Here is a 27,560-nt window from a genome sequence, read left to right as displayed (position 1 = left end):
TAGAGTTGGACCCTGGGCAGAGAAGGATGTGACCAGTTTATTCGACTGCTGCTTCTTTTAGTGTCATTCTTATTTCCAACTTAGATCCTATCTCTCGGTGTCTCGGTAACTGATCTCTGACTTCATCAATTTTGCTCCTTTTTCCCCAGTGTGTAAACCTCTTGCAAATCCCAATTCTCTACGTCCAAAGCTGGCTTTCTGCAAGGTCCAACTGCAGACCGACATCGGATAGCCTCGTGTTTTACTTTTCTTCTTCCCCAGGTCCACAGCGGATCTTTTTTGCTGTCTTTCGGGATGCATACCCCGTTGTGAACAGTTTTTGTTACGTTCGAAATCCATGATTCGTTCTGCTTGGTCGGAGTGGGATCTCTGCTGGCCCACTGCAACCACGCGATCATCGCCGGTGGCGGGCAGGGCTCAATTGAGCATTATGGAATGGAACATGGAAATATGCGGCTCCACTCCTGTCGAACGGTCTGAGTTAGACGAAGAGTCAGAATCTCAGTCTGGCCAACAGGGGCAAGATGAAAAAAATATAACATCCGAGGCGAGATGAGATCTACGTCGTGTTCTTTGCCTCTTTATCTTCCTGGCTCCTCCGTTCTTTTCCTGGTCGAAACTTCCTCTCAACAGGACTGTTTCTATACAATTGCTCTTTCAACTTGAATCATTGGAGCATCCTAGCATTTCCATTCTTTGCTATCATACCCCAGGATTTATATTTTGTTGTCTCGGTTGAGGAAGACGTTGCTAGACCAGGGAAAATCGGCAATCATGACTCAGATCGTCGATGTTCCTCCTGTATCCGACCCGGAGAATCCACAAGAGAAGAGCATTGCTAGCCGTGATGCGTCTTTGGCGGAGGATGAGAAGAAGTATGACGCCAGACCTGCCTACAAGCAGGATGCTTTTGGTGACGAGTCGAATGCGGAGGTCAAATATAAGGTCATGAAGTGGTGGTACGTATTTGATATTCGGTCCCGCTATTGTTAGGATAACCACCATCTGACGTTATCTCCCTTTATAGGCAATGTGGTCTGCTGATGGTTGCCGAAACTGTCTCTCTGGGTGTTCTGTCGCTGCCTGCTGCTGTCGCTGGCCTGGGCCTGGTTCCGTATGTTGACCACTTTTGAGCCTGGATTCGATTGGTTGCTAATATGTGCCTAGTTCTGTCATTCTCCTTGTTGCGCTTGGTCTGCTATCCACCTACACCGGCTACACGATTGGGTAAGTTTGTCGTCATGGACTAAATAGCTGGACTGTTACTGACCCGCATAGCCAATTCAAATGGCAGTATCCGTTCGTCCACTCCATGGGAGACGCCTGCGAGGTCATCATGGGCAGCTGGGGCCGTGAGATTGTTGGAGCAGCCCAGGTGCTATTCCTGGTCTTCATCATGGCTAGTCATCTGCTCACTTTTGTCATTGCGATGAACACAATCACGGGTCACGGTACCTGCTCAATTGTGTTTGGTGTTGTGGGCATGATTCTTTCTTTCATCCTATCACTACCGCGGACACTGGCAAAGATGTCCTGGCTCTCTCTCGTTTGTAAGATGACCTCCTGTCTGTTGTTGGATCTCGTAGCTAAGTTGCAACCTAGCTTTTACCAGCATCATTTCTGCGGTGATTATCTGCATGGTCGGCATCGGTATAAAGCATCCTGGTGAAAATGTGATGGCAATTGTCGACACGGACTTGGTTCATGGGTTCTCTGCGGTCACTAACATCGTCTTTGCTTTCTGTGAGTTCCGATTCCGGACCTTAGATTTCAAAATTCGGCCCCTAACAGACTCGCAGCCGGACACGCCGCCTACTTCGGGCTCATGTCCGAACTGAAAGATCCTCGCGACTTTCCCAAGGCCCTGATGCTGCTGCAGAGCGTCGATATCTGCCTTTACATCCTCGCTGCCATCGTCATCTACATCTACGGCGGTGCCACGGTCTCGTCCCCCGCCCTCGGAAGTGCTTCTCCAATGGTCTCCAAGGTCGCTTACGGCATCGCCTTGCCAACTGTACGTTCACACTGGCATTTGAAAACATGACTCCAGTACTAATGCTGCTCAGATTATCATCGCTGGCGTCATTAACGGCCACATTGCTTTTAAATATGTCTACATCCGCATCTTCGCTGGGAAAGGAGACCGCATCCATAAGCGTGACTGGGTCGCCGTCAGCTCCTGGGTCGCGATCGCGCTCTCCCTCTGGATCATCGCCTGGATCATCGCCGAAGCCATTCCCGTGTTCAGCAACCTATTGAGCTTGATCGTAAGGCTCATCACCTTCTTTTTCTTCACCTCCATTACTGACTTATTCAGGTTGCCCTCTTCGCCTCCTGGTTCACCTACGGGCTCAGTGGTATTTTCTGGCTCCACCTTAACTGGGGCAAGTACACGGCTTCCCCGCGCAAGATATTCCTGACAGTCGTGAATCTCTTCTGCCTGGTCTTTGGCGCTGGGCTCTGTGGTCTGGGCTTGTACGTCTCTGGAAAGGCGATCCATGATAACCCCAGCAGCGCGAGCTTCTCATGCGCCAATACTGCTTAATCTTTCATTTACGGCGATTATTGCATTGCATTGCATGGCGTTCTGGGTCTTTGGTTGTTTGTATATATGAGCCGTGCGATTGGTTACTGGGCAGTGGCATCGGCTGCCCTGTATATATGGATTCTTTGTACGTCTATAGACATGAGATACCTCTTTGTTTATGTTATCTTCGTTTGTTTTCCATTCATCGTAGTAAGTTGAGGATAACTGTGCAGAGTACATTTGCTGCCGCCCGTATGTATGCGGAGAATAGAAGGATTAAAGACAATGTAATGTAACATTCGATACCAACATGCTTGCAGCGCTCAAGTAATAATGCTATGCTAGATATGACCCCATTGCCATTCGCCAGACTGGATATCCCGTAAACACCTAACCTATTAACACCACTGGTACCTGGAATAACTGAAACAACAATGGAAGAAGCGACGACCAGATCAAAAGAAGGATAGGATAGGATAGGTCACCTCACCCACGGCTCTCCCTTCTCATCCGCCTCCGCCTCCGGCGGCAGGAATCGATCGCCTCGGGCGTCAGGATATCCGCGGGCGGCTGAAACTCGCGCACCTCCATCTGGGGGATGGGGTGGCCGAAAGCCAGGCGGACCCGGCCCTTGCGGTGCGGCGAGAGCGCGACATCGCGCAGATGCGGCTTTGCGTAGAATGAGGTGAAGGGTTTCTCGGGAGGGGGAGGGGTTGCTGGTTTCGCGACAGCAGGAGCGGACGCGGGAGCGTGCGGCGCGGCGGAGGACTTGGTGGTGCCGGAGGATTTGCGGCGTCGTGGGGGCTCTGTCGATGGTTTGGGTCGTTTGCCGGCCGTCGCGGAGCGGGCTTCCTGCTGGAGTTGGTGCGCTGCCCAGGCGTCCACGTCGCTTGGGTCCGGGGGTTCGCCGTCGCTTTCAACGTCGGAGATGGCGGCGCCGTCGGGGGTAGTATCTGGGGAGCGATCGCTGAGTTTGCGCTTCTGGGAGGTGGTGCGGTCTCTGCTCGTGGGGGCGGTGGATGGCGATATCTCGGCACGGAGCGAGGGCTTGTCCTTGTCGAGCTTCCGGCGTTTCTCTTCTTCTTTCCAGATCTGGAACTTCTTGATCAGGCTTGCGATCTCTTTCATGAAATAGTCGCGTTTGGGTTCGTAGAGCTTTTTCTCGTGCTCGTGCACCCCAGTAATACCCATCACACGGAGCCAGTCGTGACCTTTCAGCTCGTCTAATAGACGCTCCAGCTGCATCTTCTCATGCTGGGCGCGTTCACGCTCGATATTTCGGAGCTGTTTCTCCTGCCGCTCCATTCTCCGGTGGGCACGGAAATAGTATCCTTCATTGAGAGGGTCTTCCTCTTTGACATCTCCGGGCGCAGCGTCTGAACTCGGCTCCGGCTCCGGCAGAGATATCTTTTCACAGTCATGGAGCTGCAACAGAGGGTTTCCAAATGGGGACTCGGAGTCGGGAGTAGAGGATTGTATGGTGGTAAGAGGCTCGGTCAGGTCGTCAATCAACTTAATCGTGGTGTTCTCGGTCAGTAGTTCCGCGGTCTTCGGAGGGTCCAAACTGAGAATTTGTTCATAGTTCCAGAAATATGATGCTAGTTCGCTCCGCAGCCGCGAATTGCTGTCCTTGGAACGAAGCGACCGGCGCTGTTCCGGTTCAGCTGGACTGGGATGGGCGGGTTCCTGCTTAGGCTGCGATTGCGCTTCCGTCTGAGGATTGGCCGAGCTGGGTTTCCGCCGACTGCTCGTCGGTCCAGGGGGCTTCTGCACATCCGCGTCTGATGCGACAGAATGCTGCAGGCGAGAACAGCGTGTAGAACGGGTGGTAGAGGTCGGAGTGGACGTAATGGGTGTTTTGCGAGGCTTCGGGTTGGTCTTGGTAGGGGCAGGAGAGATGATATCTAAGGGATCTGGCGATTCGCGACCACCGCCACGCATATACAGCACGGCGGAAGCCGACAACGGAGTGCGAGGGTGATCATGGGATTGTCCCGTAGTGTGCGGGGTGCCGGGAAGCGGAGCACGAGCGGGGTTGGACGACGAAGAGGACGAAGAGGAGGATGCGCTGTCGCTGGCAGTGGCGAGAGGAGGTGGCCGGCGCGTAGATGAGCGTGGCGGCGGCGGAGGGACAGGAGAGTGAGCAGCCTGTCGCAGGATCTGAGGAGTTTTGGATGACGGAGGGACGCGATGACTGGAGTTTCCGATAGTAGTGTCAAGTAAGTCGGGAGAGCTCTTGCGACGACGAGACGAAGGTGGCTGACGACGTTGCTGTTGCTGTTGCTGCTGAAGCCGAGGCCTCTTTGCAGGGGGAGGAGAAGACGGCAAGGTGTCGTCGTGGCTGTCCTGATGCTCGTCATCATGACCAGAGGCATTGTCATCCCGTCGCACTGAGAAGCGCAGGGACGACCTCGATCGGACGGCCATGATGATCTGATTGCAGCAGCGGTAGAGGACTCGTCATTCGTTGAGATGGACTCGTCGAGCAATAACGTGATGATGCTGATCGTGGACGAGATTGGATATGGGATGAAACTGACGAGAGTATATATAGGGACATGCTGTAAGAACTTATGTGATTGTGTCTCAGTTCATCTTGCGTTGCTCAATTGATTGACTCTATTGCCATTGCATCTGGAGATGAAAGGTGAATCGAACCTATTCTTCTGCTTCGTCGCCCTATACTCGTCGTCTTCGCGTTCTTTTTTTTTTTCGCGGTCGCCATTAATTACAGGGATGTGGTATGGCTCAATACAGTATTTGTGGAAGAGGAGCTCACGGGTGATGGGAAAAGATGTATTATCGTGTCAGTATAATACAGGATTGTCCTCATCCTCAATCACTATTGTCATCCCCAGTGACTATGTGTTAGAGAACAATAAAGCATTGTATATTAGAATAAGGATCTTTAGATGAGTGAGAATTATTAGATTCCATTGTCAGTATGTGATCCTCCACAAAGAGAATTGTAGTTGATAGCAATAAAGACACTTCCCAACGCGGTCATCGAAATGCGGGGATATGCACAAAAAAGTAACACAATTAGTAGTCCTGGCCATGTTGAGCTTGGATGGAGACAACACACGCTAGAAACTAACCAAACCCTACTGGCAACCTCGCACGTCGATGAAAGGCATATGATAGAGACTTCGAGGTCAGTTTATATCAGATGATCATCCAACACAGCAACACACGGACTCTTCTTGTGTGCTGCGGTTGCAAGTTACAATATCCCCCACCCCCACACAACGAGGGGAAGATGAGCGATTCATTCTCATCCTTGTAGACTCTAGAGACTGATGCCTCAATCTCGAAGATGACTCCGTAGGAGTTTATTCGGAGTACTTGCCGACCGGAGAGATCGTTGTACTCTAGTACAAGAGGTATTCGTCTACCGGGTACAAAGTCCTCCTCCTGGTGCTACTCTGTTCACGGTTGGAGATATTTCCCCACCTTCACAGGCTACAAATGATGACCCCGGATCGAGGAGTACGTGGGGGTCACGGCCTCATTCGTAGCAGTTATCTAATGTTCTTTCGATTCCATACTACATTGAAAGGATGATCCAAAGATGTATTATTGCCTAGCAAATAGTAGTATTGCACCTTCTCCAAGTCCCGTGGGTTACATAGAATCGAGCTGCCGCATCAGTTTCGACGCATGCTCCAATGTCATCAGATGCAACTCCACCACCAATAATATCATTAAGAGTTACAATCCCTCTCTGATCGTCTCCAAAATCTCGCCCACGTATTCTGGATTCCGACCCCTAACAGGCCTCATTCTGTGGGGTTCAGACGTGGGGGTTTCCAGTGTCCACCCATTTCCACTTGCCGAGCTGTCTGTAGACGGCCTTTGAACTTAATGCGATCAATCTTCATCATCGCATCAATCTGGGTCGGCACTGGGACCACATTCCCATTCCTTAATCATGGCAGGCGTCCCACCGTCTCTGTCCTCTTTAACTAACCCTTTCCTCCCTTCTTCTGTTGTTTTAAATCCCTATCAATCCTCCAAATTGAGGTCTTCTCCCTGGTAACACTGTTCCAAGCAGGACTACCCTTGAGACTATTTGCTCACGACCACCGCAGAACACCACTCGTATAAAACACCAGACGAAATGACCACAAACGGAACAACAACAAGGCCGCGCCCTCTCGTGCCCGGCATCTACGTGCCAACGGTCGCCTTCTTCAAGGACGACGAGGAGGTCGATCTCCCCACCGTCGAGAAGCACGCCGCCTACCTCGCTAACGCCGGTGTCACCGGCCTCGTCGTCCAAGGCAGCAACGGCGAAGCCGTCCATCTCGACCGCGAGGAACGCAAACTCATTACAGCAGCCACCCGCCGCGCCCTCGATGCCGCCGGAGTCACATCCATGCCGCTCATCGTCGGCTGCGGTGCATCCTCCACGCGCGAAACCATCCAGTTCTGCAAGGACGCCGCCGACGCCGGAGGAGACTACGTCCTTGTCCTGCCCCCTTGCTACTACAAGTCCCTCGTGAGCAACGCCGCCCTCCTCGACTACTTCCGCGACGTCGCCTCCGCCTCCCCGATCCCCCTCCTCATCTACAACTTCCCCGGCGCCTCCTCCGGCCTCGACCTCACCTCAGACGACATCCTAACCCTCGCCAAACACCCCAACATCGTCGGCGTCAAGCTCACCTGCGGCAACACGGGCAAACTCGCCCGCATCGCCGCCCAGGCCAAACCAGGCTTCCTGACCTTCGGCGGCTCCGCCGACTTCACTCTCCAGACCCTCATCGCCGGCGGGGCGGGTATCATCGGCGGCGTGGCGAATCTGATTCCGCGCTCGTGCGTGCGCCTCATGGAGCTCTACCGGAGCGGGAAGATAGCGGAGGCGCAGACGCTGCAGGCGGTCGTCGCGCGCGCGGACTGGCTGGCTATCAAGGGTGGGTTTGTCGCGGTCAAGAGCGCCCTGCAGTCGTATCGCGGATACGGCGCGCTGCCGCGGCGGCCGTGTGTGGCGCCTTCGGCGGAGGAGGCGTCTGCATTGAAGAATGCTTTCCAGGAAGGGATGGAGATGGAGCGGAGTTTCGAGGTTGCGTAATTATGCAGGAGTTTATGATGTGTAGCAATTTTTACTATTCTGTGTGTTTTACTATTCTGTGTTGTGAATGAAAACATGGTCGATGGCCGCATTCAGCATAGCATGGTTTGAGTTTTGCCATGCCGAACTATCTACTCCGTAACCAACGTCAATTCCACGCTCAGAGTCTTGTCTCTGAGGACTTTCTAACCGGGATCTAATTGCATCCTTCACAAGATATCCTATTTCGATATGGGGATGATTGATCCCGAACGATCGGACTGACCAATCCCACTTCTCCACCCTCAGTCATTTGCGCGGTTTTCGCGTTTTTTAGCCTTCGGATGTTTGCCTCCCGGAGGACTATAATATACATACAGTCTTCCGCAACCCATATAACTACACATCAATCTGTCCTTCCAGCTGTCTTAGAAAAGACCAAATATACTAGATTAAACCCATCATGCTCCGCGTGTCATCACCGCTCACTTCCCGCCTGAGTACCCGCCAGCCATTTTTCTCAAGTAGATCCTTAACCCAGTTTCACCAACTCTACTCTTCCCGACCTCAACCCCAGCATCAGCCTACAAAATGTTGCTCGAAGAACGAGAAGGAGAGGGAGAAGGAGAATGAGACTCAAAGATCTGTCCTCACATTATCCTTCTGGTCATCTAAAAGAGGCTGGAAGCGCGCAGCTGTCAACACCTTGCGCTGTCTGGCGGGGTGCACACTAGGTGATTTCTCGGCGCTGTGGGTGCTCCAAAGTTTCTATGGGCATTGGGGGATGGGTGCTATTATGGGTGTTTCCAGTATATTCATCCCTACTCGTGGACCTCAGGCTCGGCCAGATGACTGATGTTGTGGCAGTGGCGAGTGGAATCACCACGTCAATTCTCCTGGAGACTATCCTCCTCCGACTGGGAGTGGACAAACTCCCCTGGGGACCGGCATTTCGAACTGCGACGGGTATGAGCCTCGTCTCCATGCTGGCTATGGAGACGGTGCAGAACCTGGTGGATTTCCACCTCACCGGAGGTGTGGTGCTGTTGGATGATCCGCGGTTTTGGGCGGCTGCGCTGGTATCGATGGGTGCTGGGTTTTTGGCCCCGATGCCGTATAATTATTGGCGGTTGGTCAGGCATGGGAAGAGTTGTCATTGATTTTTCCGAGAATGAAGTGGTTGCTTGTATGTAAGATAGAGTAAATTGTATTAGTATCGGGCTGAATATACTCAACTTCCAGCTATGTCGGATGACGCTTCTGCGAAAGCCACTCTAATCTGGCCAGAAGCAGACTTGAGCTTGAAGCACGTGAAATTTGTCCAAAAGATTGCATTCCGAGAGGAGGACTTGGCTAGGGTGCTGGAACCGTGGTATCTGCTTACCAACGGGAAGGCCCGTCGTTCCATCTTTGACAAGGGCCCACGGCATGACGTCGGTTGTGCAAATATGTGCTTGTAGTTCGCATTCGATCACAGAAGTCTGTCTGATGCGGAAAATTGGATCCTTCCTAGAGGTTAGCGACAGTATAGGCAAGTTTGTGCGGAAATTGCAACAAAGCAATTTGGTCCTTGAAGTAGCGGTTGCTTCCGTGTCTGCAACAATCAAACCTAAGGAGCCATACGAGCCTTTGCCAGAAGAGATCGCGTGAAGTGTGTCGAGATGATTCCAAAATCTTGACGAGTCAAGTCCAATAGACCACGGAATGATATCTTGGATTTTGTTCATCTAAGCGATGTCACTGTGACAGCTTAGCAGGTGCAAACTCCGAAGCCTTTTTGGTCGCATTGTTATCGGTAGCTAGTTCCCTCCACCTTGTGATCTTGACCACTTGATGATCCAGTTTATGCAGGGAGATGGCCGTTTATCTGCAGATACGAGTCGTGGCAACTGGCAAGGTATCATCACAGGAACGAAGCCGAGAAACCTGCACTGCACTGACCATATCGCGTGGTATCTGCCGATCAGAACAGACCCTGAAGATTTGCGAAACCTTCAATAATGAAGGACCATCCAGGTTGCAGCGCGGGAACAAAGGCGGATGTAACCCTCCGAACCAGCGATGAAACCAAAGCATTCTTGGATCGCGGGTAGAGTCCCAAACAATTCGAGGCGCAGTTGTTGACCTTTTTGCCGATACCCATGATCATTGTCACAAGAACAAATGAGAGAAAGCGAGTGGGCCGTGATTGGCGTCGACTCCCCAGGTTTTGAAGCAGAGACTAACCATCGACAGAAAACCTGTACCTTCTGGCCAAATTAGCGTTGATGATGCCTTCCAGAGATTGGCGGATGGACGGACCTTGAGCTGTAGCTTCCCATTCTGATTGCATTCTGATTGCATGATCGACGCGCGTTGGCAGAACGAAAGTTGCGAAGATGGACTGGAATGCAGGAGATTATTGGTGTCGATCAGCGCGCTCGAAGGATTCACCCTGCAAGGCTATAATTTAAATACAGTCCTCCTCCTCTGGTTTCAGATGTCTTTTTCACTCAAAGCCCCTTTCCTACACATATCCCTCAAACGAGACCTCTTCAATGCCTGTGTTGTTGGATTGGTTATTGTGATCATGCTCATCTCTAGCATCTGCGCCGTAGTCCTTACGGTCGCCTCGTCGGTCGCCGCTGTCGCCGTCAATCCTCTGCCGGCTCCTCGCACTATCACTTGGGCGTCATCGGGGCCCAAACGCATTGCTGGCCAACTCACTCTGCGCACAGCCCGTGGTTCCAACAGCCAGGTCATCTCGCAAGGATGGGATCGCGCCTGGAAGACGATTGTTTCGCTTCAATGGGTTCCCGCTGCGACTGAAGCGCCCATCTCCTCCTTCCAGCCTTTCCCAACAGCTACACCTTCCGCCTCCACGAAGAGCAAACGTGCCTCGTCCCCGCTACAGTTCGTCAATGTGAAGGTTGACGATCTCAAAGCCGATCTCCAGCACGGTGTGGACGAATCTTACACCCTCGATGTGAAGGAAGGCTCCGACACCATTCAAATCACCGCCAAGACCGTTTGGGGTGTTCTGCATGCATTTAGCACCCTTCAACAGATCGTCATCTCGGATGGAAGGGGTGGACTACTCATCGAGCAGCCCGTCAGTATCCAGGATGCGCCTCTCTATCCTTATCGCGGCATCATGATCGATACTGGTCGCAACTTCATCTCCGTGAAGAAGATCCTGGAGCAGTTGGACGCCATGTCGTTATCCAAGCTCAATGTCCTGCACTGGCACTTGGATGACACGCAGTCGTGGCCTGTACAGATCAACGCACATCCGGAGATGGTTAAAGATGCATACTCGGCGCGGGAGACTTACTCGCACGCCGACATCCGCCGAATCATTGCCTATGCCCGTGCCCGAGGTATACGTGTCATCCCGGAAATCGATATGCCTAGCCATTCGTCGTCTGGCTGGAAGCAGGCAGATCCGAAAATGGTGACTTGCGCCGATTCCTGGTGGTCCAACGACGTCTGGCAATATCACACTGCCGTTCAACCCAACCCGGGCCAGTTGGACATCATTTATGACAAGACGTACGATATCGTTCGGGATGTTTACAATGAGCTATCGGATGTTTTTACCGACGACTGGTTCCACGTCGGAGCTGACGAGATTCAACCCAATTGCTTCAATTTCAGTAGCTATGTCCAAGCATGGTTCGCAGAAGATCCCTCGCGCACCTACAACGATCTGTCTCAGTACTGGGTGGATCATGCAGTTCCAATCTTCCGCAAGGTCAGCGAGAAGCGCCGTCTGATCATGTGGGAGGATATTGTCCTCTCTCCGGAGCACGCTCACGACGTGCCCAAGGACATTGTCATGCAGACCTGGAACAATGGGCTGCAATACATTCAGAACCTGACGGCCCGGGGCTACGATGTCATAGTATCGTCGGCAGACTTTTTCTATCTTGACTGCGGCTCTGGCGGATACGTCACCAATGACCCCAGGTACGACGTCATGAGCAATCCGGATCCCAACACCCCGAACTTCAACTATGGCGGCATTGGAGGCTCGTGGTGCGCTCCTTACAAGACATGGCAGCGGATCTACGACTACGACTTCACGCAAAATCTGACCGATGCTCAAGCCAAGCACGTCATCGGTGCGACCGCGCCTCTCTGGAGCGAGCAGGTGGATGATGTGACTGTGTCGAGCAAGTTCTGGCCCCGCGCCGCAGCCCTGGCGGAATTGGTCTGGTCTGGCAATCGCGATGCAAATGGGAAGAAGAGGACTACACTCATGACGCAGCGTATCCTCAACTTCCGAGAGTACTTGCTGGCGAACGGTGTTCAGGCCGGCAACCTTGTGCCGAAGTACTGTCTTCAGCACCCCCACGCGTGCGATTTATATTATGACCAGAGTGCCGTCGTGTAGTCCCTGTCAATTCATGTTTTTTACTAGCGATAGCTGCTGTTAACCCATGTACATACTAACAGCCGCGCTGTCGACTGCCCTAGTCCTGCTTGATCAGGATATTGAGCATAATTGGATTAAGCCTACCTGAATGATTTCCTGTGCCGATGAATAAAGCCTCCACGGATACCTCTTGTATTAGTAGATGCCTTATATGTTGGCGTTCTTGCGCATACGCCAGAGAAGTTATGGACTTGATCACGTCCTAGGAACATGTCCATAGGTTTTGAGCAGTCTAAACCCTACTGACACCCCCAATGTGTTCCAGTATAGTAGTGCAATTTCTTTCCCCTTAGGTAGTTCGTGCAATTCGACCATGTATGGCGTTTTGATCGGTCAATCAGTCCATCTCACGCAACGCAAACACAACCTGCTCAAACACATACATCAGCAATCAGGTTTCCATCCTGAGGAATCGACCAAAACAAGATGAATGTACCACAATACCAGCATATGCCTTTGTTCTCCTGCTTGACTTAAGCCTGGATAGGCTATCAGTTTGATAAGCGGCGTCAACTGGTTTCTGTGAGTTGGAAGGACGAATCAAGTTAAATCGTAGATCGTAAGATGCGAGGCATGGCTCATGGATCTTCTAGGCTATCCAAGAAGGTGGGTGCCGGTACTATGCTGTCTACTCTTCAAATCATTGTTATCATGCTCAGAACCTGCTTAGAGAATGGTATGGCAGCTTTACTAGGGGCTCGCTTAGGGTCTGTTTATCAAGCTCTTCTTTTTGGTTAGAATGATCAATTAAACATGGCTCTCCTCTCTGTAGTATATCTTGTTGATGATGGTATAGGAACCATTATCTGCAATAGCGAACCACAACTGGATTTTCTCCTTTTGTTTTAATGATCACCGACGCCTCTGGACAGCAGTCGCAGTACTCTCTCTAATTCCTACCTAGGTAGGTATAGACAGCCTCCTCCCCAAGACGATTGGCTCATATTATTTTGGCCCTACTTTGGTGGGTTCCAGGTTGGTCAACAGGGGACTGAGATTGGGGTGCTCATTGGTGGTTAGCTTGCTGCAGTGTCTGCTCCTTGCATGACAAGGTTCTCGGTTCCTCACTTGAATCCATGGTTTGGTTGGTGATTGAGTTTGTCATGGTTTGGTATTAATATTAATATTAATTAGACGTGGTGCGCAGGACAGTAACAGGAAGTATTACTTGCTAGTTGCCGTGCCTTGGCCAGTCCGTTGACCGTCACTCGAACCATTCATACCGCGGCCCTGAGGCTCTCGCTCATCGCAACAGACGGTCTGGTCTGCTCTGTCTTTCCGGAGTCTCCGATGGATGGTGGTTCGTCTGCATGGGTTGTATGAGCGAGTGTGGATCACCCACCAATGGAGACGAATGCTCCGTCCGGGGTCGTCGTAGGGCTGACAGGCTTACTCCTTGGTAGCAAACGCCAGTAACCGGATTATCTGACATGATGATACGACATTTATCCATCGCATACGAGTGTATGTACATGTGGTGAGGGGAATCATATTCCCCGGCCAGGTCGACTTTTTTCTCCTGGGTCAGAGGGACCACTGGCTATGGACTATCTACTCGGTTCAAGAATTTTGGTCATGATTGGAATCTCGAGTTCGAGGCAACTGTTACACTGCATGAGCCACATCCTGGCAAAACCACAGAAAGAGTCACGAGGGGGTCTGTTGGAATATCGAATAGAAACGAAGGTATTGAGTACCTGAGGACAACTACCTCTACCCCACCGTGGAATTTATCTCCATAGTTCCCAGGAGGTGTCAAATCCACGAGGTTGCCGCGGTATCAATAAGCCCTATGCACTCACGGACGGGATGAGATGGCATCCTCTCCTACAGACACGGACCATGTGCTGTCTCGTTTCATCGTGGCCACGCTGACACCACTCATTGATCAGTGCCCCCGAACAAGTGTCACTGACCGATTCTTACCATGGAGATGGATAAATCTCTGGGGTTAAAGAACGGTGAAAAGTGTGCTCTTACCTCTTGGTATTGGACGTTCAAACTTTGATTTTGATGCAACGCACGACTGACATGCGTCTGGCTGTACACTGAAAGGTCTGATAACTTCACTCCGTCCAGGATACCGAGACAAGGAAACGTGCTCAAGACTTACAATGATTGGCTGATATCCCCCGGCCGAAGCGTAGAGATATCCTCTGTTTGGCCTTGCTCTCTCGCTACAAATATCCAAGAAGAGCTTGTGGTTGGACCCTCCGCGCAGACTACCAATTCTGACCAGGAACATGGGTTTTCGCATAGACGCATATCAGTCTCAGGTCAACATACTTGTAGATTGGAAACGGATGTTATTGCTGCATCACCCAAGGTACATATTTTCCAAACTCAACCATATGTGATGATTTCCACGAGATGTGTAGTTTCCTTAGTAACTTGGGGCCTTGGGCACATTCATTGTTTTACCATTATCGCACGCACGGGGCCGGTAAGGCGATCCTAAACACAGTACCTAGATATCAGCCGACGACAAATCTTCCAATCTCAGAGAACTATTGAATTTGCTATCATCATATCCTGGCAGTACTACGAACCCAGCACCGCTCGACCACTCGATTTGTAATCATCAACAGTCAAGCTGACATCCTTAGATTACTGGATGCTTGAGTAGGAAAGAGTAATAATTAAGTCCCCCATGGTTGTCATAAATCAGTCGTTTCCAAAAGACTCCTTCAGGATTGTTGACAAATGGCCGACTATCCTGAAGTGGGTTACTTAGACGACTCTCTAATAAATCCATCGGTCGGGGTTGCCGAAACTCCTTGTAGCAGGACGCACAGGACCACCATCCTGTGGGCAGCCTGCGGATCGCCGACTCCGGAGCACTCAAGAGTGTCTAATTGCGCAAACAAAGTCTGTGTCACCTGCGCACCGCCTCATCTACATCATAGTGCCTGAGCCCTGAGGTACACTCCTGGTAAGGCGGGCTTGCGGAGGCTACGGAGTAGCGGACCAACAAACCAAAGATATTGCACAAGACCCAAAAACTTGTCATGTGGCTCATGACCAGGAAAGCCACAGCCCACAGCGGGGCCATTCCGTCAGTAGGGAGTAGTGCACAGCCACTTGTTGTTCCTGAGGCCCACCTCAAAGCCACTTTTCGTTTTGTGACAAAAGTGTATGACTTGGTACGTCCAATACAAGCCGATTGTGTTATTGTAAGGAACGGAGTAACCGAAACCAACCACCAACCAGGGCAAGATACCATAGCTCCAGAGCCGGTGCTAAGGTACGGTACTAAACTAAACTAAGGTAATGACCTTTCAAGATGACGCTTGCTGAATGGGACAGGATCATCGTTGATCGACACGGATTATCTCGGCTTTGCAGATTGGAACTCAAAGTCTCGGTCTCAACTCGCAAGCAGGAATGGAGCACGATGACGACTCCAATCCTCTAGTGTGGTCTTGTCGGCTCACGATCTCGAAATACTGAAACAGAGATAGAAATACTCTGTACACTACTGAGCATCGACGGTAGATACATCACAAACTCCACTCATTGATGAATACCTAGACCAAAAGAAATGATCACTCCGCTACAGATACAGCCCAGATACCGGGGAATGGGAGCGCCGAGCCATAGACTAACAAGATATTGTGGTCCCAGTATCCGCCGATCGCATACTGGAAAAGGTTTCCATTGCGGAAGATGTTGGGGTTATTGGGGTGATTAATTGTAAATGATGAGGAGTGATACTCGATCTACACTGCAGATTAGCCTGAAGCTCCATTGCTAACTCATAAGGTACACTATATCTTCCTGGCCAATAGAGGATAGAAGTACTGAATGATAATAATCTACTCCGTACGCACTACGAAATAGGTAGCGTTGCAGATTTGACAGGTCAACATACATGAATCAAACGTGACTCGGGTTAATTAAGAGCATCATGTGCCATAGGCCGCTCCATCCTTGCTAATACATTCAGGAAGTTCAGGATGTGATATGACCTTGAGCTCCTGATACGAATCCTGGATTAGCCTATGGTAGATCCAGCGATCACGGGGTAAACCGGTTTTAAGCGCATAATCCTGCTGCTCGGATGTCACGTGGAACTCCTTTATGGTGCAGCTGCAAATGTCGCCTCATGTACTCCCATATACATGATAGTAGTACCGCAAGGTGCTTAAGGTATTAAACTCGCGGGGTCTACCGGGGTCTACGGAGTAAACTATTGATTCCATGCAAGTTGATCACATACACCAAGTCACTCGGGCTACTGCATCTCGATCACACGATTTATCCATTAGAGTGACTGAATTGATCCAAAGATTTAGGATCGCCAGATCTAGCATGTTGATTCTTGATCCTTCAACCCCTTTGACATCATGGACGGCGCAGTCACATTTGGGATTTTTGATAGATCTGCGGAGGTAGAGTGGTGATGGTCAATGTCTGATGCGTGATTCACATATCGTACGATTTCAGAAGATATGATATGTATTTACGTGGCTACTTGTGTTTCTGGTGGCAACCCAAAGTAGCGGCCCCTTTTGGTCCGTGCTGATCACAGAGTCGTTTTCGTGTGCCCTCCTGATCCGAAGCTTATTCGAAAGCCCAGTAACTTTGAGACTGTGGGTGATCGTGAGTCTGTCTGTTGTCTATTTTCTGGATAAGTATATCTGATTCTTTAAGTTAACGTACTCTCCTCTTTCAAAACTGGACAAGCTAATCCTTCTTGCTTACTTCTTGCATGACCCTAGACTTGCCCTTCCGCCATGTGGCCGGTAAGCTTTGAATTAAGAGGCACAACCTGAGGTATGCTCCCCTATTCCGTCGTCCATAGTCTCCAAAGGGCAAGTCCAGACATGACACATGAGAGCTTTGGCTCCAGTCTAATATTTTGCTGGGGCCCTGAGCGAGCCAGAATCGGGTCGGGCACTAATGCGCTAGTTCGGCTTCTAAGTGGTTTCGGGGACCATGGAAAGGGTCTTATTAAGGGGAAGTACCTATGGACTGCGTTATGCTTGTTCGTACCTGTTTCGAATTCAGAGCGATCTAGATTGCATATATGATGCCTATATTTTATTGAGGGTTAGGTAGACCCCGATTATGGTAAAAGGTTTATTATGTCTTACTATACTCCGTGATCTGGCAGGGATGCTGGAGAAAGAGACGATTCCCCGGGAGGTCTCGTGACCTTGCATGGTATCTTCGGTTTACTCCGCAGGGGAATTAATTTATCTGAAGTATATTATACTGCCCAAGAGGTCAATATCAATAGCGATATGTAGCTAAGGTAGCCTGCGTATTCGAGCTATATTTATCACACTCCTAGAAATGACAGGTGTTCGTCTAGACTTGAGGCTCAGTGTAAAATTACTCATCAGCGATTCAGTTGTAAATATAACCCGATGTGAAAAACAGACTCTCAGTTCCATATATACCATAGAGATGCTGGGACCCTATGGATAGAATCCCATCAACTCCTATGTACAACGTACTGAAACTCCTTCCAAGTTCACATCCAACAGGCATGCGATGCTCTTGGAAGTACCTCAAGATGACACCACATGGCAACAATAGCCTCAATGACTGCAGAATCACTAGCAACTGTGTTTTAGATTAGAACGGTCGCTGCAGCTTTCTGTTCTCGAATCTTTCCTCTCACTCGTGAGTGGCTACCAGCGTTGGCTCCTGCAAAGCAAGATGCACGTAAGAATTTGACCAGGACGAAGACCAACAGGCATTGCACGTAGCTCCTTGTTTAATGGCACAGCGCCGTGCTACCTGTCTATCTATAGACCGCCTGGGCCCTGCGCTCTTCGTGTCAGGTAAGCACTGATTACTGCCACGAGGAAGCAGGGGAATGTTTCAGAAAGCGACTGCTCCATGGTTACACTACAGCCATTCTGTAGCGCCTGCCCGAAGAGGAATAGGTTGATGGCGCACAGTTGGGGGCCGAAAGGTCGATCCTGCTGCCGAGTGTCAAATGATATTATTATTGTTGAGATTAAGGTGACACCTGTGCACCTGTTAAAGAATCGACTGGTAACAAGCCACCTGGAAAGCGGATTCCGAGATGCTTATGGTGGGGAGCTCTCATAGAATTGGGAACTTACTAGCGATGAGCAACCTTAGTGAAGCCACATGTTTAGCTTTCCACTGGTGTACGATAGTATGACCGTAAAAATGTAGAATAGAAATAAAAGCATCACAAAAGGATCAGCTGACACCCAACAATCAATTTGGAGTTCAGTTAGCGAGGCCTGAAGAGGCTTGTGTCTAGATGCCGCAATTTCCAACGCCAAGATGTCATTTCACAAAATAGATGTTTCTCGACTGTCAGTTGCCCATTCAGATAATACAAGTCCAAGATACGGAGTAGCCTGATCGTATCTTCCTCTATTAGGGATTTAAGTTTGTATGTAATGTTACGACTGTTTTTGTCAAGCACATTGATTTGTTGGGATTGATTACTCAAACTCTATAATATAGGGCTGAGACAATCCTTTGCCAAGACCTCAGACTTTCTTTGTTGTTTACCGTGTAGGTTTTGCTTAAAGTTTTTCTTTAGCGAACAACAGGGAGCAAGTAGACACCATAATTGTTGGGCAATCAAGCATTCGTTTTTCTGCAGCATAGGCAAACTAAGGTAGTATTGAACTCAATGTCGGAACATCAGTATTCGAAGCTTTTGAACTTCATCAGGTATGACCGTTACGGTTTGATGTAACAACTATTTCTTGGGAACTATTAGATTAGTCCCGGTCAGCAACCAGGACATTTTCCTATCCCATTATGATCAAACTGCGGACATGCATCCCCCCACGTGTAAATGCCAGGGTTCGGCGATGCCGCTCTCCAATATGTACGTTTTCTTTTCGCTCAGGCACCAGACGCATCCTTGTTTGGTTGGCGATTTACCAGGAACTGTTATTGGTTTATCATCAATCACAGTGGGATGTCAGTTACAAGAAGGAAAAGAGCGATCGTGCTCTGTCCTTACGTGCTTCGTCATTGTACTGGAATAATTGGTCAACCTGCTCGCTTCAACGGCTGCTACCTAACCCTCCTGGCAATAAAGTTGAGCGTTATCTGTAGGGTACCTTAGGCACCAGAGCCTCAAAATCCTTTATGTCAAATATTCGTTGGGTGCTTTTGTTGGTCTCTCGGAAATTACCGCATTCCTTCGTGGATTTTCGGCCGGAGACACAAGGGCCGCAAACCAGTGACAATGAGTAAAGAGATTAACGACCCAACAGTCAATGACGCGAGAAAGCGCCACAGTGAAAGTTCCACAGGGAGGTGCGTACTGTAGAGAGTTTCGTGTCCCTATTTTCTCTTTCTTTTTTTTTTTTTTTTTTTTTTTTAGCGTGACACTGTGGACTGAATTTCGAGATTCACCGCAACAACAGGGAGGCCAACAATAAAATCGCTTTAGAATTCAAGTAGAAGCATCGGTCAATTCTAGGGGGTTACTCANACGACCCAACAGTCAATGACGCGAGAAAGCGCCACAGTGAAAGTTCCACAGGGAGGTGCGTACTGTAGAGAGTTTCGTGTCCCTATTTTCTCTTTTTTTTTTTTTTTTTTTTTTTTTTTTAGCGTGACTTCGGTCAGGAATAAGGTTATTTCACCGCAACAACAGGGAGGCCAACAATAAAATCGCTTTAGAATTCAAGTAGAAGCATCGGTCAATTCTAGGGGGTTACTCAACCAGAATCACAGAGTCATGATTATGCAGTACTGTGGATATCCCGTCTCATCCATAGTGCACGATACCATCATCGTGCAGAAGCAGTCCGCACTCGGGGACAGACGCAAAGGGAAAAAACAAAACAGAATTCTGGATGGAGAATGCAGCGGTGTAAAAGCAGGTTGCTGCGCCTCGATTCGCTTATAAAACCAGGGATCTGCCAATGGAAATTCGGGTAGATCTGTTTCCTGAAGTATTATTGGTGCGTCTGATGTGGCTCGACCAGGGTGTGGCGCTAAGGGCATCTTGGAGCGCTTTCCTCACCGATCTCAAATGGTTTGTCATGTTATGTTCCGGAGAAGAGCGTCCACCATGTATATCCACATTCCTTCTTCTGGGATTGACTCAACCAATGTCCCGTTTCAGATTTCCTGCATCTCTATACCTCTCTAGGGCAAGCGCAATAACAAACGCAAGTCGCGGTACTCCATTTTGCATCATTATGATCGAATTTTCATCAGACTTAGCTTGCACACTTCTAGTTATGGTACCACCCTATGCCTGTTGATGGTATATGTAAACTGGTGAGACATTAGCCAAATCTGTCCAAGTGCTCATTACCAGTACTACACAATTAGGTGCAATCACTTGACTGAACCAGCTTTTGGAAATATCTACTCGACTCGAAGCCCACATGGCGTACAGGTACGGCACCACCATGTTCGTTCATAAGTTGACTGTCCACTCCAGTGTATGGAAATTCTGAATACGAAAGCAATACTGAAAACAGGTCGCGCTAAGACTCAGCCTTGTAGATACCTTAGGTGCATCAAAACCCACCCATTAAAAATTTACCCATGGACCTATGTCAACAATGGTACAATACAATCTTTAAAATTGAATTCAAATAACTATTACTGAAAGTATGAACGCCATTAACGTCGACGCAAAACCTTTGAGGCAACACTCGCAGAAAAGTGACTTGTTAACATAAGCAGAAATATTCGTCCACGTCAAAACGAAGCACAGGGCAGATCCTTCCCGTCTGTGCCATTCCAGGCTTCTGATTGGACTATTTCGTCGAGCATCATTTGCCTGTTACAACTCTGAGCCAATCGATTAGGCGAAACTCATATGCACGTTCCTCGAAATGGCTGGGATCGTGGGGCTGGACTATCTAAGATCGTCAACAAAGCCCCAGAACCAAAAAAAGAGCTAACCGGAGCAAGGGGAAGGGTGTTCGGAAACCTGCGGCCATGGTTCAAGATCTAGAGTTTGCTGCCTCCCGTTTCTCCTCAGCATCTGTACCAAATTGACGGGACAGTGGATGAGGCTTTGCCAGACTGTCAACTTGCCAAGGAGATATGCCAAACAATCATGACATTCGAAACTCTTCATTAATCATGCCCACAGTCAGCAATTATCAATATTATTTGATTCCATAATCTCATATATCCGTAGATTGGATTGTGAGTATCTATGTATAAGGTACTGTGGAACAGCAGGGCTACTTTATTATTTCAAATCACTAATCCTTGCTACGATTTACCCCATAGTCCGTCTCCGTCTCCGTAGGTCTTCGTGATACCCCTCGTTTTGCAAGTACATGGGAGAGAATTTTGCCACCATCTTATCTCAGAATTGCGATCATACCGAAAGATAAGGAGTGATAATAAAAATTAACGGGAACATGATAAACAGAGTTTCCCCAAGAGTCAGAGAAATTGCTTGACTACTGGACTCTGTAGTCTGCATTCTTACGACGTACAGTCCCTGGTCTGGTCTGACGGTGCCAAGTCAACTGTACACGGACTTGCCGATGACATCTGTATCCACAAATGTCAAGCATGCATCCCTAGTGTGGATGGACACGGGGTTCCCGATGCACAAGAATGACCAGGGAATTTGTATCATTATGCCTTTGAGGTAATAGCTACGAGATAATTATTGATAATCATTTATCAAACATACAGAGTATACTTACGTGCTCTGTTCAATTCAAGCAAGTCTTAAGATAATCCGCGGAAGCGAGCACCTACCATGGTGATTTGAGCTGTAACGAGGAACCATATCAACAGGCCTGACATCTTAAATACAGCGGAAGAAATCATCGCCTATAGGCCTACAAAGCTGGAAATAAAATAATGCAGGAACCATTAGATAGTATTCAATACAACACATGGAAACACGGCTACCCAAACACTGCAGTACCAGGTAGTCATGACAATCACTAAAATGGGGAAGTGCCTAAGGCAGTGCAAATGGGGCATGCAGATTTAGTGGTATACTGTAAACTCCAATACCGCTAAAGATATTTCTGGATTAAAAATAAACTCGTAAATCTAAAAACCAAAAATCTAAAATTCAAAAATGGTACAAAGTTCCTGCTTGACCGTGATATCCACTTCCCCCGTTTCCCTCGCTATCTCTGTCCGGACAATATTGCGAATATCGAAATAGCTAGAACAAGTACTTTTATGTATTTGAATATTTATTTATTTATTATTAGTTTCCCCGACACTTCGTTCGTAGAAGTACATTTAATACGCTAAGGGCGGTACCATCGTCATCAACCACCCAGAATCCACATGCGCCCACCCCAGTCAGTCTCAATGCACACTAGACAATACCCTGTCCCCTGCTGCGCATTCCACCTCCAGTAGTCTGGATGGGCTTGACTTAGTGCTGTTAGTTTCTTATTCTTAGTTCGTAGTAGTTTAGTGCACTTAATCTACCTAGTGAGAATCCACTCTAGTAATTTAATTAAGTCCACTGCAAGCCCAGAATGAGGTACACACTCTCTCATAGGGTCAGCAATCATATAACATTTAACAAATGCTCTCCCTCCCTCTCCTCCGTCGTTTCTTCATTCTACATAAGACTCATCCTACGTCGAGGAATAGTAGATGGGTCCTTATTAAACCCCGAAGAGAAGTGACAAAGGAAGCGCTCATACAAGACAGCACCTTGTCCTCCTCCTTTCCTTGACTTCACCTGGTTCTGCAACATACTTCATATTCCTTTCGGACTTGGCCGTGGTTTACTGATTTGCATTCAGTTGCCTTCGGTGTGACTGCTGTTCTTGTCTTATATATACTCTTTTCGTCCAAAGTAATTCAGAATCGAACTCTGCCTCGGTTTCTCCTGCATGTCGCGCAACTTGCTTTCTTCTGCATAGTTCCCAGACCCTCAACGATTCGCTCAAATACCTTGAAATACTTTTCGCATAGATCGAAAGATCGCCCTGTGAACTTCCCCTTACATCGCGCAGACGACTACCAGCTCGTTGACCGAGGTTCACGTTCACTTTTGAGCGGCCTTTTTTCTTATTTGAGGTGTCTCTTCTCTTGAGGTATGCTCGGATTCCCCATCAGTGTCGCTTTTCCGTTAGCGATCTACCAATTCTTGCAACAACACAATGAAAGAAGCTGGTGACTGACAACCAACTTCGTCCAGATTGCGCGCCTCGATCTCCTTACTGAAACGCAGGCCTCGTCTTTCACCGAATTGTGGGGACTAGCACAGTCGACTATCGACTTTAGGACGTGTGCATGCAGAGCCCAAGAGCACATTCCCGACTTTGTTTTATACCCTACCTTAGGGCACAAGGAAGCCATCATGTTGGCATTGGACTCATCACGTCAACAACAAACAACATACTTTCACGACGTTCCTATGGACCCAGCATTGGTCGATCCGTTCGGGTTTCAAATGGATAACTTCGGCGGGTTTGGGCAGCCTTCTGGTTCAGCCAGCGCCCCAACATCTTACTACGACGCATCGCCTGTTTATGCTGATTCACAGCTTGAGGCCAAAACTGCCGGTTTCCCTCCCATGCCTCCCACTCCTCCATCCCTTCCAATACCCTATTCCACAGAGCCTTATATGTCGGGCCTCTCCACTGCATCTGGACCCTCCATTGCAAGCGCATCATCATCGGCGATCGGCTCGCCATACTCCGGTATAGCACAGACCTTCCCGGAGAGCTGGGTCGACACTAATCATGGTATCGGGCTTCCTGCAGCCGTCATGGATGAATTCTTTCCCAGTGAATTTATGGCAAGCTCGCTAGAAGCGGAGAATATCTATCAGAGGAAAGGCCCAGGCGACTTTGTTGGTGAGTTCATTGAGTTTGCATCCCGTTTTGTTCTTAAAGCGGATTCTATGTTTCTCTGCTTTTCGACCGTCAAATTGCCAATTCTTTCAAAATGCTGACTGGCCGTCAACAGATCCTTCCTTGATACAGCCAGTACACCAATATCCAAGCTATTCAACTCCTACTATCTCATTTCCCGAGCCCTCAGGCTACTCAGCCAACTGTGGATATTTTCCCCAGTCTCCTGACCCATCCCACCTCCCCGTTGCCGAGAGCTACGCTGCAGACCACTTTTCACAGACAGGACTGGCAGTGTCTTCTCCTCTTTTGAACTCTGCCCCCCACTCACGCCCCGTTTCGATCTATGACCGGAGGTCGTCCATTTCATCCACCCATTCCCGTCGCTCTCAGCTGAGTCCAGCTGCGAGCGTAGCAGAATTTGATGACGAGAGCAAGGAGAAGGGACGCTGTCCTCATCCCGATTGCGGAAGAGTCTTCAAGGATCTGAAGGCTCATATGCTCACGCATCAATCAGAACGACCAGAGAAGTGCCCTATCGTTACATGCGAATACCACGTCAAGGGATTCGCTCGTAAATACGACAAGAACCGGCACACGCTCACCCATTACAAGGGAACCATGGTGTGTGGATTCTGTCCAGGTTCTGGGTCACCTGCGGAGAAAAGCTTCAACAGAGCCGATGTTTTCAAGCGTCACTTGACCTCGGTGCATGGCGTTGAGCAAACACCACCCAACTGTCGCAAGAGGAGCCCCGCTGCATCTTCTGGCAAGAAGGTTTCGGATTATTGCCAGGACGCCACTGGCAAATGCTCAACTTGCTCTGCCACCTTCACCAACGCACAGGACTTTTACGAGCATCTCGACGATTGTGTACTCCGGGTTGTGCAACAAGTAGAGCCTAGTGAGGTTATTAACCAGCAACGGCTGGCGGAAGTGGACTGCGATGAGGAGGTCAAGAAGACCATGGAAAAGCACAAGCTTCTTGATGCGGCCGGCGACGTCGACCGCCTCGACGATGAACCTGAGGAGGATGATAACGATTATAACGAACTCAATCTTCAGCTCCGATCAAGCAAAGGTGCATTCAAATCAAACAAAGGGAATGCGAGTGTAGGATCTCGTCCCATCTTGGGTAGCAGCAACGCTGTTACCAAAAATAGCAAGACCCGTGCAACCATTTCGAAAAGGCGCAATAACCGCGATCGCTACCCTCCTTCCTGGGGCTGCCCCAGCAGCAGCATGAAGACGAAGAAGCGCGTCTTGTGTGTCTTCGACGGCCAGCGCCGTCTGTGGAAAGATGAAATGATGCTCGACAATGAGTTCGAAGTACGGCTGAAGCTTCCCGGAGGAGCTAGTGACGGTACAAACCGGGAGGCATATATAACTGACTTGGATGTCGAAACTCTGAAACGTGCCGAAGGCGTGTTGAGCGCCAACGAGGATGAAAGAGGTCCCTGGTTAGAGGGACCGGCAACGCATCTCATCGGACAGCCGGCGAGGATCTTGCCTACATTTTCTCATCCTCACGACGATGTGGATATCGATGAATTGATGTCATGAATGTGACCACCTCTCAACTATGCCTCGTCTTCCCTCTTCACTCCTAGCTTTTTGTTGGATACCTCTCTGTTTTGCATATGCTGCATCATGAATAGCGGAATTTGTGTGCTATATACCAGGATATGATACCACTTACTATTTTACCAGCTTTGATGCTTGACTTACTATGCCACATGTTTCTGCTTGTGTATTCTTTTTGGCAAAGCCAAGGTGTCATGGAAACGGAAGGGAGATTCTGATACAGGTGATTTCCTCACATCAGATAAAAGCTCTAAATAATATCTGCTCTGCTAGACAGAGATGAATCCGATTTGTTCTTTCTGCATTATTTCTTCACATGAAAAATGGTAAAGATAATTCAATGACTACCTACCTACCCTTCGACTCAGTGCGGCTGCAGATAGAAGGTAGCAAGAATATCAAATGCGATAATCTTTGGGGCATAACTGAGCGTACAGCTGGAGCCTTATGAGCCTCAAACATGAATGGTCGTGTTAAGGTGCTGTTGTTGGTTGTCAAGGATGAATGAGTGATGGGTGGATCTGCCCTGATGTCATTGTGGTGGTTCATGTTGTTGGGTCTTCCCGCAGATGCCAGGCCAGGCTTTGCTCCGCATTCTCCGAAACCACAGAGCCAACAATCATCTCCTTCTCCTGCTTTTCTTCAGTCCTTTCAGGAACCGGGTCAATCGCAAAGAGATCCACGCATAGCGTCAAGAACATGCAATTGGGTTTAAGGGAGAGTCTCCCTGCTCTAGTAGCCAAGCGTTTCATTGCAGCCAAGGAAAGTGGCCACCTAATATTCTCACATACTCATCTCTCCATAGTCAATTCTGGAGGAATCTCGGTAGGATGCGCTCTTTCAATTCTCTACTAAGACGATATAGTTATCTTTGGCTTTCAATGCTAACCCCGACGTATCCAAGTATCAACTTCGTTACTGTCCAGCTCTCGCAAAGAAACCTTCAGGCACTCCTAAATCTGACAAGGACCGATCAGGTCCAAAGCCCGATCCTTTCGAGAATCCCTCCACAGACCTTTTGATCGCTCAGATTCCTCAAGAAAATCCAACACATACACTTGTCTTGAACAAATTCCCAGTCATACCGAACCACTTCATCCTCGCGACCAAGGCATGGAAGCCGCAAACTGATATTCTCGAGAAGGAGGATCTGGACGCTGCTTATGCCTGCATCAAAGCTTGGAAGGATAACCAGACGGAACAGGAAGACTCGGGGTCAAAGAGACTATTTGCATTCTTCAATTCAGGAGACGAGAGTGGCGCGAGTCAGCCCCATAGGCATTTGCAATTCTTGCCAGTGGAGGCCATGTCGCAGGGTGATTCGGGAAGTTGGCGGCCTCTCATTGACACGGTTTCATCCCAGTCTGTAGGTCCCGACTCGGAGTACCGACGTTTGAGTCAAATTCCCTTCGCCCATTTTGCACTACCCTTGCCTCAGAACCCAACCGCAGAAACGTTGCATACGATCTATTTATCTTTGTACCGAGTAGCGCTCTCGACTGCGAAGGGAAGCCTGGGGGACCATGCGCGAGCGATAGATGGCCCTGCGGCAATCAGCTACAACTTAGCCATGACCGAGTCGATGATGATGATTTGTCCTAGAAGATGTGAAACTGCTCGTATACCGGTCGACCCGAGCGCTTTGCCAGATGTCCACGAACCTGGCGTTGTAGCCCTGAACGGCACAATCCTGGCTGGAACACTTATGGTCAAAGCTGAAGCTGAGTGGAATGAGCTTCGGCGCAATCCAGATACGTTGGCAGACATACTCGCGACTGTCGGCTATCCCCAGCCAGACTCTCGTGGCCTCGCTCTGTTATGACGATCATTGGCGTGGTCTCGTCAAGAATGCTCATAGAGAGGATGTATATAGCATTGTCGCATCAAAGACGCTCATGTCTTTTGCATTGTATGTGAGTTGATGATACAGTACATATGACACTGCATTCAGAAATCTCTCCATTTTTGTGGGAACACCCAAGATAAGCGACTAAGTACGCCAAACAGTTCGTCGCTAAAACAAAGGAGATTCAAGTCGGAGCAGTGCGACAGTAACGCTGAGATAGGCCAAGACATTTTGTCCAAGCGCAAACTAGATCATGTCTTTACATTGTGCACTTCGCACCACTTCTTCTTGCAGGTTGCATTCCCGAATTGATATGAGCCTCCATGAGTCCATATATACTGAGCGACCTTCTTCCAAGACACTCT

The 27,560-nt window shown here is 49.2% G+C and overlaps 7 protein-coding genes across 7 annotated transcripts; 6 read left to right on the top strand and 1 right to left on the bottom strand.

The window, feature by feature from the left end:
- Window positions 1–774: 774 nt before the first annotated feature.
- Window positions 775–2,545, top strand: Aud_009162 (neutral amino acid permease; the record flags this gene model as incomplete). The annotated part of the gene is made up of 8 exons (XM_043294022.1): window positions 775–959; window positions 1,028–1,114; window positions 1,168–1,227; window positions 1,279–1,550; window positions 1,603–1,743; window positions 1,800–2,014; window positions 2,067–2,267; window positions 2,318–2,545. The coding sequence occupies 8 exons, from the start codon at window positions 775–777 to the stop codon at window positions 2,543–2,545; spliced, it is 1,389 nt and encodes a 462-aa protein (XP_043149957.1).
- Window positions 2,546–3,013: 468 nt separating this feature from the next.
- On the bottom strand, window positions 3,014–4,954 carry Aud_009161 (acetyltransferase SAS4-like domain-containing protein; the record flags this gene model as incomplete). The annotated part of the gene is made up of 1 exon (XM_043294021.1): window positions 3,014–4,954. The coding sequence occupies one exon, from the start codon at window positions 4,952–4,954 to the stop codon at window positions 3,014–3,016; it is 1,941 nt and encodes a 646-aa protein (XP_043149956.1).
- A 1,693-nt stretch (window positions 4,955–6,647) lies between these two features.
- On the top strand, window positions 6,648–7,598 carry Aud_009160 (dihydrodipicolinate synthase family protein; the record flags this gene model as incomplete). Its single annotated transcript, XM_043294020.1, has 1 exon — window positions 6,648–7,598. One exon carries the CDS (start codon window positions 6,648–6,650, stop codon window positions 7,596–7,598), a length of 951 nt encoding a protein of 316 aa, XP_043149955.1.
- Window positions 7,599–8,040: 442 nt separating this feature from the next.
- Window positions 8,041–9,037, top strand: Aud_009159 (DUF4396 domain-containing protein; the record flags this gene model as incomplete). Its single annotated transcript, XM_043294019.1, has 3 exons — window positions 8,041–8,386; window positions 8,445–8,729; window positions 8,820–9,037. The coding sequence occupies 3 exons, from the start codon at window positions 8,041–8,043 to the stop codon at window positions 9,035–9,037; spliced, it is 849 nt and encodes a 282-aa protein (XP_043149954.1).
- Window positions 9,038–10,056: 1,019 nt separating this feature from the next.
- Window positions 10,057–11,952, top strand: Aud_009158 (beta-N-acetylhexosaminidase; the record flags this gene model as incomplete). Its single annotated transcript, XM_043294018.1, has 1 exon — window positions 10,057–11,952. The coding sequence occupies one exon, from the start codon at window positions 10,057–10,059 to the stop codon at window positions 11,950–11,952; it is 1,896 nt and encodes a 631-aa protein (XP_043149953.1).
- Window positions 11,953–23,269: 11,317 nt separating this feature from the next.
- Window positions 23,270–25,328, top strand: zfpA (putative C2H2 finger domain protein; the record flags this gene model as incomplete). The annotated part of the gene is made up of 2 exons (XM_043294017.1): window positions 23,270–23,768; window positions 23,881–25,328. 2 exons carry the CDS (start codon window positions 23,270–23,272, stop codon window positions 25,326–25,328), a joined length of 1,947 nt encoding a protein of 648 aa, XP_043149952.1.
- Window positions 25,329–26,048: 720 nt separating this feature from the next.
- On the top strand, window positions 26,049–27,171 carry Aud_009156 (putative bis(5'-nucleosyl)-tetraphosphatase; the record flags this gene model as incomplete). The annotated part of the gene is made up of 2 exons (XM_043294016.1): window positions 26,049–26,174; window positions 26,254–27,171. 2 exons carry the CDS (start codon window positions 26,049–26,051, stop codon window positions 27,169–27,171), a joined length of 1,044 nt encoding a protein of 347 aa, XP_043149951.1.
- Between the last annotated feature and the right edge of the window lie 389 nt (window positions 27,172–27,560).

The sequence above is a fragment of the Aspergillus udagawae genome, assembly GCF_001078395.1.
Source record: "Aspergillus udagawae IFM 46973 DNA, scaffold_7, whole genome shotgun sequence".
Classification (NCBI taxonomy): domain Eukaryota; kingdom Fungi; phylum Ascomycota; class Eurotiomycetes; order Eurotiales; family Aspergillaceae; genus Aspergillus; species Aspergillus udagawae.
Note: the sequence above shows the minus strand (reverse complement) of the source record. Positions and strands in the feature narration are given on the sequence as shown.